Genomic DNA, 12,957 nt, shown 5'->3' with positions numbered 1-12,957 from the left:
GGCCAGATTGCAGATAACACAATGGAATCATTTTCTCAGGACTCCAGTCTTGAGGTGAAATTTACACACCAAGAGAACAATTTTGGCTGTGTGAGGGGTTTATACCTTCAGCACTTTGGGTTAGTTTTATAATACAGGTCATGATATTTGCTTGGGACTCTGGAACAGAAATTTCAGGATCAAAGGTCATTCCCAGGTATGTCCTTTTCATATGTATAAATATATATTTCCAGATTAGAGCTGATCTTCTATAAAGGGTGTTCCTGTCACCCAGAGGAATGAAGATATTTTGGGCCATATTACTTAGTATGTCGGATAGATAGATAGATAGATAGATAGATAGATAGATAGATAGATAGATAGATAGATAGATAGATAGATAATAGATAGATAGACTCAAGATAGATAGACAGATAGATACTATGTTGATAGATAGATAAACAGATACAAAGATGGACACACAGAGCAGAGATAGATTTGCTATGTATCTATTTCTTTATCTGTGCACCATGTATGTTTACCAGCAGTCATATATGTTGCCAAATTGCCAATGACAGTCTCAGCACTGCTACATCAGCTGTGTTCAGAGGTTTATGTGTGTAGGTGAATCAGCCACACATAAATATGCAAATATCATTAGCTCCTTCACGTTTAGTCAGTTAGGCCCCATTTACTTATAAAATGTATACATTTAGATTGCCCTCCATATTTAATACTGATCCCAAAAATTACCAAAGACACATGGGATGTTCTATATTAAACCTCTGTGACAGAAAAGCTGTCACATACCCCCTCCCCCCCCTTAAAAAATGATTGTGAAAGCAAAGATAGAGTTTGATATTCAGTTCAACTGTTATATTACTTGCAGTTTATTCAATATGACAAAATATAGGATTCATGATTTCTCACATATGAAATTGAAAGCAATAAATATATGAGTTTACATTATTGAGTAGAACTGACTAGGAAGGATATTAAAACGATGACGTACAAATCGTGGCTTTATACACTCGGAAATAAAAGCATAAAAAAACAACAACAAAATACAATAAATTACACTGGGGGAAAAAAACAAGTCCTACTGTCCCCTCCATCATGCCCCTCCAATTGTAATGGATCCTGCACAAAAAGACAAATGATACCATAGTGTACCGGAGTGGGAGAAGATGTGGACGGTTCTGACCCAAAAGAAAAGAGAACAGAAATGCTATCTATCAATGGGACATAAAAGAACAAGTTCACTTGGAATAATAGTGACATTATGGGGACTATACAAGTGCATGGACGGAATATCAGGATGTACACACAGTCTAGTGTGTACCTACAATACTCTATATAACAAATAGGAAAGTTTCAGCTTGAAACTTTAGCCTTGTGCCCTTTTCCCTTTATATTTCCCCCCATCTAACTGGTCATCGACCCCCCTAGTATAATAAGCACAATATAATACAGCCACACTTTGCCTGCCCTTTCAGCCCAGTAGCCCAATTAGCATTTTTTTTTTCTAAAGAACTTTCCTTGACCCTGGACAGATTGCAAGTCTATACAATACAGCCTGGACGTGTAAACTGAAGCAAGGAGCTGCCTAGAGAATTATTATTTTTTTTTTTACTCCACCTTGAGACTCAAATTGGTCAAAAAGAATACACTTCATGGACAAAATACAGATCTATACACAATCTATACATGAGTGGGGGGGATCCTATGGGAGATCAGTCAAGATTTTACCTTCTTTTGATCTCTTCCACCTCCCCCTCATACCAAAAAAAGGGAAAATAAAAAGTTTCTGAAAGTAGATGTAGTAAAAGTAAGATTAAATATCTAAGCTCCTTCGAGGTTCCTTTTTTAAAGGGAGTCTTTGGTTTTGACTTTGGAATCCTTCTTCCACTTCATTCTTCGGTTCTGGAACCAGATCTTGATCTGCCTCTCGTTTAAACATAGATTGTTGGCGATTTCGATGCGCCTGCGACGAGTCAGGTATCTGTTAAAATGGAATTCTTTCTCAAGTTCCAGGGTTTGGTAGCGAGTGTAGCTCGTCCGGGAACGTTTGCCATCAGTTTCTAGAGGGGAGAAGGGAGTCGGGGGTCAATATTTTAAAAATGGGGATAAATAAAAGGACCCTTAAAAAAATCCTACACGTTAGGAAAATAACCCCCTGCACTAAGGCACTATACAAACTAATACATTGTTGCAACAACAAAAAAAAACATGCAATTAAAAATAACACAACCCCAATGCATAAAACCCCACCACTGCAATCTCTAGCCAAATGAAATAAATAAACCTATATATATATTATTTTTTTGTAAGAAAAATCTTTTTATTCTGCCCCCTAAAAATGAAATTATTGTCTTTTCTCCACGTTTTGTTTCTATGATCCAATTATGCTGTCATAAATTTGAACGTCTATAGCCTGTAAGCCTTTTAGTGGACAGTTTTACGAGCAATTGATGCCTAAGTCGTAAAATTTACGACCTCAGTTTTTTTTTATTATTTGCCCCGCATGGCCTATAAAAACCAATGCAAAAAAAAAACCCCCTATGAAACAAAAAGCGAGAAGTGAAAGTTTACCATGGCTCATATGCAGTTTGGTCATCCAGGGGTATATTTGGGGTGGCTGCTGCTGCTGCTGTGGCTGCCCCTGCTGGGGTTGTTGCTGTCCTTGTGGGGTGCTTTGTACCGGCTCTGCTTTGATGTTCTCAATCCCTTTAGATCTGTCCTCCAACGAAGTGCTCCCGGTTTTTTGATTGTAAATCCCAGGGCTTAGGGCACCCTGATCTCCTCTGCCCAGAGTGTGCCCAGCAGAGCCCATGACAGTACAGGAAGGCCGGTCAGAGTTACTTGTGGGGTTTGAAGGCATTTCCAGACCGTTTAGAGAGTTTGAAGAACCAGGAGATGGGAATGTAATGCTCAGATCCAACCCACTGTAGCAATACCTGGATGAAGGGACCTCGGATACAGATCCATAATTCCCATAACTTTGCATGGAATAGGCAGGAACATTTGGACTTTGCTTATAGAATGAATTGGCTACGTATGAGCTCATAGCTGCTGCTGCTGATGATGATTATTATTAGTATTATTATTTTTTGCACCCTTTGATTAGCCTTGATTTGTGGCCCTTTGAAGTTCAGGGGTTTTGTTCTCTAAAGTGCAGAATTTATAGCTGGGGAATCCTCTTTCTTTATTCTATGTGCTCTGCCCAAATATGGGATGTTTAAATAGAGTCACGTGACTCTGTTGGCCAGTCATAAATTTGGCTTGATGACCCCGGGAGGTTATTGATGGAAGCCTGTGAAACGTATCTGATATGTTGGCAGAACAAACTCAAGGCCCCAAGAAGGAAAAGAAGACAATGAGGCCACAGCGTCACCTGGTGCCAGTCGGGTGGTACAGCACCTGCTGCTAAACATGGACGAACCACCATTGGTGTGATAGGTCAATGGTTGACTCGCATAACTTGTATTTTTATAACTATATCCCGACGTGAATAATTTATTACAGTGGTGGTTGACCACCAATTGAACAAGGGATTTAATGGCTGCAGATTTTACCCAAGGCTCCTATTGAAAAAAAATAATAATAACATGGCATTTTCCTCTTATTTTCTCATCCCTGCCATGAATCCGAATGTGGTTTATATTAATAGAACAGATACATTTAATTATCCAATTAACATGGATTCATTGCACCTATGATGTCATTTAATCCGTTTTTTTTATGAAATGGGACCCACCAGGAATCTAACAGCCTGCCTTTAAAGGAGACTTTAAGGGGACTTATATTTTATAGAATGGGTTGGGGGGGGGGGGGGGAGTGGGTTTATAGATAAACTATAATATTTCAATATACCCGCCAATCCCTGTGATTTATATTTGCAGGTATAACCCCCATCAGATAAGACACGTGTGTAAATAGAATGTCAGCCATGTAGATGGCTTTGTTCAGTCTGTTTTCTGGTCTGGTTCGTTGAAATGCAGTAGATTTCTTATCTAGGGAGGCATCTCCCAAACATACGTGTGCAATAAATGGCTGTGGTTTTGATCACTGGAGTGAAAGTTCTGGTCTCTGCATTTTTTGTTGTTGTGCTTGGAAGATCAAAAAATGCAAATACAAGTCCTGGTTATATATATCCCAGCTTCTTTTATTAAGGCTGCTGCTATAGAGGGGGGAGATAGTCGTATAGATTAAGGATTAAGGGGAAAAAGTGTGTGTGTGTGTATATATATATATATATATATATATATATATATATATATATATATATATATTACACTTATTGACTGCAGAGCCTAAATTTATAGGGATAGTTCATTTTTTCTTGTAGGAATACTTCGGTTTTCTGTATGTAAGATATTTATACATATTTACATTTCTGTCTCTTTATATCTTTATCTATCTTTCTATCTCTTTCTATCTTTATCTATCTTTCTATCTATCTTTCTATCTATCTATCTATTTATCAGTCTAGCTATCTTTCTAACAAGCTATTTATGTGTTTTTTATTATTATTATTTATTTTTTGTTTCATTGTTTACAAATACTCAATGAATAAACTGAAGCTTCTTTTCTGTAGCTCTATTGGAATAATATCTCTATCATTCTGATAAATACTGTGGTGCTTTTAATTCCCTCCTCTCTTGAAGATTTAATATTAATGGTCAATATAGCTTTTATAGGTAGCCTATGTAAGTAAAGTGTGTTATATGCCTGTGTGACAGCACAAAAATAATCCTGCTTTCTTTCTGTACATGATGCTAACTTGTATTATACTCTCATTTGGTCTTTATGCGTGCATTGTGGATTTCTTGGGCTGCTAGTTTTTTATGAAAATACTCTGCTTATGCCTAGCCTTTGGATAATATGGAGAAGCTGACAATGGAGTGCAAGGACAGTGGCTTGTTGATAGCAGCCAGACAGTACACGTGTTTAGGAAGTTATCCTGACTGAAGAATAATATAGCTTTATTGTGCTATGTCGCCTGGATGGCAGTGATAGAAGATACAGGGGGTTTTGTGACTTTACACAAAGGAGAGACAGCCTCTGTCCTTGCAAGCACACACACACTAGTAAAATGCTGGGTATTTCCAGGAAATAAAAAAATACATAGAACAGCACATAAAAATAATATCAACTTTATTAAATACTCAACAGTTTGTCCATAGGACGTGATCTTTATACATGGTCAGTGAGACACAGAATGAAACCATTATTCTACAGCTATGAAACTTCATTTTACGAGCTACTACTGGACATTGCAGTGCTGACATAAATAGGAATACTGACACCACGGCACAATGAGAAATCAGGTTCACACGGGAACTGTCACAGTATGGAATATGGAGGATCATCCAAATAATACAGTCAGGCTATGAGGGGAAATGCTGCATGGACGTGGCTCAAAAGGGCACAGAGGGGGCAAGAGGACAGTTTCTTGGGGAGAGCTCTTCACATTTGATCTGTGCTGGGTCCATCCCATCACACAGCACACAACACACACAGGCAAAGTCTTCTTCTCCCTTGTGTTTGCAGGCAATGGTTCTTGTACAAGGAAATGTGAGACTTTTTGGAATACTGTTTTTTTTTTGTTTTTAAGTTAAAGTTGGAGAAACAACATCACAGAGAGAGACTCAAAGCCATAATGGTGGATCACAAAAAAAAACTGGCCAGAGCTAGCAAACTTCTAGTTGTCCTTCTCCTCCACTGGATTGCTAGTCCACTTTTGGCTCTAGAAAGAGATGTGTAGATATATATTTTCATATATTTATATATTTTGTTTCCATAATGCAGCCCATCCATATGAATTCTGCCAGCTGGGAAGGAGGGGGGACGGCGAGGTGAGAGGGGGGATGCTGGTGGAAGCCCCCCATTCACTCACTCTTTGGGCTGTTCTTCTGTGTTCTCTTGCTTCTCCTCCTTACCCCCGGTCAGGCTGTCAGCAGATCCCCCGTTGCCCCCAGTCAGGGTAGAAGTCAGGTTACTCTCCTTTTTCCACTTCATCCTCCTGTTTTGGAACCATATTTTGATCTGACGCTCTGTTAAGCAAAGTGCATTGGCGATCTCAATCCTCCTGCGCCTGGTCAGATAGCGATTGAAGTGGAATTCCTTCTCCAGCTCCAGGGTCTGATAACGGGAGTAGATCTGGCGACCTCGCCTTCTGTCCGTGCCATAGCCCACCCCTAGGGAATCAGACACAAGATATACTGAGGATCATTAGTAAGAAGAAGAACCCCATAACCGCCCAGAGAGGACCTGCAGCCCCCATAACTGCACTGCTAGCCCACCCTACAGGCTCAGCTTCCATGTGGATATAGTCCTGTATACTGAATATTAAAATATACTTTCAAAGTATGCTACCTCACATCCTCCCAGTCTCATCTCCAATTTATCTATCTGTCTATCTATCTATCTACAGTATCTATTTATCTATCTATCTATCTATCTATCTATCTATCTCAGCTCATATCTATCTCATATCTATATATATATCTATTATCCATCTATCTATGTATCTATCTCATATCTATATATCTATTTATATATCTATCTCATATCTATCTATCTATCTATCTATCTATCTATCTCATATATATATATATATATATTATCCATCTATCTATGTATCTATCTTATATCTATCTACCTATCAATCTATCTCTCTTTGTCTATACTGCAATATTTAATTTACAATTAGCATATTTTCTATTTTCATTACACTGATATTTAAGCAAATATAAATGTTTTAATTAATACTATCAATATTTAAATTAAATATATAGACACAAACATTAACTCTATCCCTTCGCTGTGTGAACTAACTGCCTGTAAAAGTGCAATCAATCCATAAATAACATTACCAAAAATTAAAAAAAAAAAAAAAAAGTTTCTATCTATTACTTAATATAAGGAAAGGTATCTGCGTTTAACTCTTGCCGCCCCGTAAGGAAAGCAGAGCTGGTTGAACTTTATAGCAGATCTTTGCAGCGTCTTTTAATTAGAAAGCACATAACAAGCCAGATTTGCTCGCTACAACTTAACAAATAAAAGGCCTATAACGGCAACTGTGAAAGGAACTAGTTTATGGCTTTTACGAGGCCATAAAAAAGGAGCTGAGCCTGTTCTGCTGGGGAGATGATCGTAAAGATGGTTGAGTTTATGTAATTTATATGTGCAAGCTGTAAAACTTACCACTGTGGGAGTTCATGCGCTGCATCCATGGGTAGATCTGGATGCTGGTTTTCTGTTCCTGGACACTGGATCTGTTTTGGTCACTGTTAAAATCCTGTGCAATGGAAGTCTGTGTATTGTGTCCCATAGAGTTCTGCCTGCAGCTAGTAAGCATGTCCTTGTCCTGGTAAAATGCATTAGATCCATACTCATAGGGGCCTCGGCTGGAGCTGAAAACAACATTATCTTGCGGGGTGTAAAATGGAGAAGAGTAGATCCTATTTTGAGCAACGGCTGCTCCATAAGTGGAGAAATGCCTAACAGGGTCATAGGCAGTGGAATTAAGGGCCACATTGGGGAGGACTTCTTGGCCACTCGCTAAATGGCAGGATAAAGAGGGGTTGGTGAAATAGGAATTCATATCTTCTCCTTTACCTGCCTGTAAGATTTCTTTAATATTTATTTCTGTCTCCAGTTTGTAGTCTGAACTAGATTGTTATAGGGACGGCTCCACTCCAGGACAGACAAAATGACAAAGTCAGCTGACCCGCCTGCAGCCAATAGGAGGCGACATGTCAAGAGAGGAAAAAATTGGTTTTGCTTGTGTTGATTCCCCAGTTGGAAGTATATACATTCAAAGTAAAGTCTTGGAATTACAAAGATCAAATTAGTTATTGGGAGGAGGAAAAATAAAATGAAATAAGGGAGAGAGAGAAGAAAAAAAAAAAACGTATCCTCGCGGAGCTCTGGGGCGCAGGAGCTTGCAGCTGATTTGCATTTTATTCCCATAGAAATTCACTTTGTTCTTAATAGAATCTAATGTATGCACAAGCATTGGGAACTTAGCAGACAAGAAACAGGCTCGTCCTATGGGGGGAACATCACAATATACAGGGCGATCTTCATGTGCATGCATCTGATTACACATGCAGAAATTAATTTTATATCAAGCTTCATGTTCACGAGGGAAATATATTGTCTGTGTGTAAATATATGTGTGTTATGTAGAATATTTTGATATATGTCATACATATGTATGTATATATATATATATATATATATATATTTTAGTGAAAATAATAAATATATGTATGTGTTGGTAGATAGATAAATAGATAGAAAGATAGATACCAGATAGATATAGATAAATCCATATATTTATTCACACGAGTATATACATTTATATTTTACAGACCTATACAGTTTTGTATTGTGTAACCCACCTACACAAACATATACAATATTGTATACCCTACCTACACACATATACAGTATTGAATAACCTACCTACACACATATACAGTATTGAATAACCTACCTACAGACACATATACAGTATTGAATAACCTACCTACAGACACATATACAGTATTGAATAACCTACCTACACACATATACAGTACTGTATAACCTACCTACACACATACACAGTACTGTATAACCTACCTGCACACATATACAGTACTGTATAACCTACCTATACACATATACAGTATTTTATCACCTACCTATACACACATATACAGTATTGTATAACCAACCTGGACTGTGCCATTCATTAGCACAGATTAATACAATTATTCAGGGAATGTATGTCGCCTTCATTTACTCTATTCACTGACACTATGCCATACTTGTCCCCACCACCTCACTCTCTACCACCACCACATATGCTGTGTTTGATCCCTATTTTATTCTTTGCTTGGCTGATTTATAATTACATTGGTTTTCAAGTGTGATCTGCGAGGTTTAGTAAATTGCAAAGGTCTAATGAGATGACTGGAATTAAAATGCTGCAGAAGAGGTCAGAGCTGTAAAATGCATATTCTTCCACCCATCTAAAGTCACCTTGTTTATTAAAATGACAAGATTTCATTATCCAGATGGGATAAATATACAAATGCTTCTTCATTAATACTAATACTACCAGGGCTGATACCACAGCTGCATGCCATGGACAATGGCATTGCGTTGCAGTTGCTAGAACACTGCTCTGGTTTTAGAAGAAATTCCTAATGGCCACTATTTGTGGAAAGTTACAAAAAAAAAGCAATATTTTTTCAGGGTTGAAGAGAAACCCGGATGCTGAAGGATTTTACGATCTTTTTCCTGTGACCAACAAAGCGAAATGGTGGCTGTAAAGCCATAAAGATGGGAACAGACGTATCCAGGGGTCGTTTATTGCCCTGGTAGAACACCAGCAGTCCCCCGAGTGCAGCAACTGCACAAAATAAAGTTTTAGACAAATAAAGGGACCATTTGAGGCTGAGATGATACAAGAAAAGTGTGGGATCTATAAATTTCCCCTATACTACAAATAAGGTTTGTATAATATCTGCTTTTTTTAATTTGGGGGTTAGAACTACCACTTATGTGGGTAGGCATAGTTTATATATATATATATATATATATATATATATATATATATATATATATATATGTGTGTCTTGATATACATTATAATATGCATGTGTCTATGTGTCTGAGTGTAAATTGATAGATAGATGCTTGTATTTTTATCTAAAATATACACACAAACATAGCTGTATGACTGTGCTATATTATTATTATTATTATTATTATTATTTGGTGTATTGTGTTATTGTGGTTGTTCTTGCTGCTGATGTTCTTGTATGTAGCCGATTTGTGTCTTTTCAGGAAACACTTGGCTACAAATCCGTTTGATATATATTGTCTTATTTTATTGTCCTCTTTATCAGCTTATCTTTTAGGTATTGTGCAGCATGATTGGGGCTTTGCTGTAAAACCAGACTCCTTTCAGGCTCTCACTCTACATCTACCCTTGTTATGATATTTCTAAAAAGGTATTTTTTTTCTTCCTATACAGAATAGAAGCACCTTTTTATTCTTTTTCTGTGAATGTGCAGGGATTATTTTAGGTAGGGGAAAGGACGTGGTACTTGGAATGAGGCAGCTCTGGGCTATAATAATGACGCTTCCTTCTCTCACAAGAGAAAGTTAAGTGTTTTATTGCATCTATAAGCAAAGGGCAAGGCTTAAAGCTCTGCTCGATTTATGGGGAGAAGAAAACTGGCTACTAGCACATGGAACTTCCAGCAACAAAGAGAAGCCCTGATTTCATTATTTCATCTCAGCATATTGGAAGAGAAAAAAAGTTTTAAGCCCCCTCAATAAGACTTTCAGCCTCTTCTACTACTATGCCTTGGCTACTGTGCACAACTAGTTTTGGTTACCTTGCTAAAAAAAACTTTGAGCATTGCTTCCAATCCTGTTCTGCATGTTGGTGTGTAATTGCCTCTGAGGTATATAATCTGCTCTATACATGTATTGTGTACAGTCAGCAGAATATAAAGGAACAGATGTTTGTGGAGCAATCCCAGAGATCTGTACTTTTGACTTGTGGCTTTATTCTCTAATGTTCCCCTAAAGGTTTAATCTTATACAAACACTGACTGCAAAACATATCACTCCCATACCCTGGATGTGCAGGTAAGAATACTTCCTCTATCTGTCTTAACTATCTATCTATTTATTTTATCTATCTATCTATCTATCTAGCTATCTATTTATACTATCTATCTATCTAGCTATCTATCTATATATCATCTATAATCATCTGTCTATCATGATATCTGTCTATATCTATATATCTATTTATCTATCTTTATCTATCTGTATGTTTGTCTATTTATCTATATGTCTTTCTATCTTTTTATCTATCTATCTATCTACATGTCTGTCTTCCTGTCTGTTATTTTTTAGGGGTCTAACTTTTTTCTCTCCAGTATAATACGGAATAATCAATGTGTTTGTACCTTAGTTTCTCTAATTGGCGGAATGATCTTGATGGAAAATAAGGTAGAATAATTGCCTCTACACACGTGTTTTCTATATCCTTTCCAATTAAAGAAAGGAAACAGTGGCAAGGATATTGAGGGGGGACTTATAGCTTCGGGGACACAAGTTCCTTGATGGTTTCAGCACTTAAACTGCATGTATTTGGTCACATTCCTTAATGAGCTAACGACTGCATGTAATTATTTGTGCGTGTGTGTGTATATATATACATATATATATATATATAGTTGTGTGTGAGGTTTATTTGTCTGTCTATGTGTCTATCTATCCACACATGAAGTAAAGGCTACCTGGTGCATTCCCTGTACACTATAAATAATAGATTGAATCTGCAAATAGACTTGCTAAGTCCCTGTAATTAATGCTGAGTTGTATTACTGGACATCACATACTTGGGATATAAACACTGAGCACCTTTGTTTCACCTTTTTAATTTCTATAAGTAATTTACAGCCCTGCCTTCATTGCATTTACTTATTTATGACCTAGTTAAAGCTGCAGGCTGCTGTCCCGGGATCTCTACTGGCTTATTAATATCATTAAAGAACTTGGGGTATCTACACTGCCTGGTGATGTTCAGTGCATCCTCTGAAATACATGGGATCTAGGAAGTGAATCCATGCTGTATGGAATATGATGCATTGATTTAATTAGACGGTTGCTTTCTAATGTAATTTCTTAAGTGTCTTTGGGTTCCAATGATGAAAAAAAATAGTCTGAGGAAATGAGATAGACTAATATTGTCTGATTAAAGGCTACAGGAAGGAGTTAAAATATACATCAGGTTTGTTTTAATAAATGTGCAAAATGATTTGTATAACACATTGTGTATAGAGCCAGAGAAAACTAATAGATAATTATAACGATTAGGAAATTTCCCAGTACAATGCAGCCTAGGAATAAAGGCTTCACCACATCCAACAGACAACATAGGAATCTGCCATGTGTTTCCCATAAACTTTACAAGTGCTGCAATAAACACACTCCAGCCAAAATTCCAATGTACCATAAGGCGAGAGAGCAAAGATCCTATAGGTACAGATAGCTATATATATATATATATATATATATATATATATATATATATAAAATGGTTTATACCATATATGGTTTGTACAGTAAATGACGCAGGTAGTGGTACTATTTGAATGTATTGCACATTGTATAAATATGTTGAAGATGAAGTTGAAGACATACCATCCCAAAAAATCCCATATAATTGTATTTTCGCACTTTCTATAGACCCCACGTGAACTTTAAAAGTTCAGTTTTGTAATTATATTCATGCAAATATATATTTTTTTTACCACAGATAAATCTTGCATCAGTTGAAGACTAAAGATCTGCTGCAGTTACTAAACCAATGAATGAAACTGAAATTTTAAAGTTTGTTGAATACATTTCAAAACTTTTTTTTTTATTAGGAAATTTGACAAGAAAATATGTCATCCCTAAAACAGGTTCATACTCGTACTCGTTCTGCTTTGTGAATCTCCTTGTGAAAACCTTCGCTAAGAATGTAGCTTTATGGAAAATAACAGATTTTGCAAAACGACAAACCCAGCTCTGCTACATCTTGACAAAGTCAGTCTGAAATAGATAGAGATAGATAGATAGACAGTAGAGACATGGGTGAAGAATCAGACACGTGGCACAAACTCCACTGTGAATGTCTACCAGCTGTTATCTGCATGATACAACGTTTTTGGTCATGTGACCATTATACTTTTCATATGGATTTTTTGTTTGATGCACAGAGTGGCCTAACATTGTTATTAAGGTAAACAATACAATCCCAAATTCTATGAGAGTTTATAGTCTGCTTTTAATATGTGGTATCAGATTACAGGGAAGCTACTCTATGGGGCGTGATTTCTTTACATGCTGCTTAAAAAAATAATAATAAAAACATTATATATATTATCATGTCTTTTTGAATTATTTACCCGT

General features: G+C 36.9%; 3 protein-coding genes and 1 long non-coding RNA gene across 9 annotated transcripts in view; 1 reads left to right on the top strand and 3 right to left on the bottom strand.

Annotated features, from left to right (window-relative positions):
* HOXC4 (homeobox C4) overlaps positions 1-12,957 on the bottom strand; it is a 132,811-nt gene that overhangs the window by 83,420 nt on the left and 36,434 nt on the right. The window lies entirely within an intron of this gene.
* On the bottom strand, positions 878-3,136 carry HOXC5 (homeobox C5). The gene is made up of 2 exons (XM_040425834.1): positions 2,572-3,136; positions 878-2,060 (listed from the first exon to the last, which is right to left on the bottom strand). The coding sequence occupies exons 1-2, from the start codon at positions 3,044-3,046 to the stop codon at positions 1,846-1,848; spliced, it is 690 nt and encodes a 229-aa protein (XP_040281768.1). The 5' UTR covers positions 3,047-3,136; the 3' UTR covers positions 878-1,845.
* On the bottom strand, positions 5,065-8,112 carry HOXC6 (homeobox C6). The gene is made up of 2 exons (XM_040425833.1): positions 7,189-8,112; positions 5,065-6,179 (listed from the first exon to the last, which is right to left on the bottom strand). Exons 1-2 carry the CDS (start codon positions 7,586-7,588, stop codon positions 5,875-5,877), a joined length of 705 nt encoding a protein of 234 aa, XP_040281767.1. The 5' UTR covers positions 7,589-8,112; the 3' UTR covers positions 5,065-5,874.
* LOC120996118 lies at positions 9,617-12,930 on the top strand. The gene is made up of 2 exons (XR_005777728.1): positions 9,617-10,638; positions 12,320-12,930. It is a non-coding gene; the product is annotated as an uncharacterized LOC120996118 (long non-coding RNA).

The sequence above is a fragment of the Bufo bufo genome, chromosome 3 (genome assembly GCF_905171765.1).
Source record: "Bufo bufo chromosome 3, aBufBuf1.1, whole genome shotgun sequence".
NCBI classification, from domain to species: Eukaryota; Metazoa; Chordata; class Amphibia; order Anura; family Bufonidae; genus Bufo; species Bufo bufo.
The sequence above is the reverse complement of the archived record's forward strand: the minus strand, read 5'-3'. Positions and strand labels throughout refer to the sequence as shown.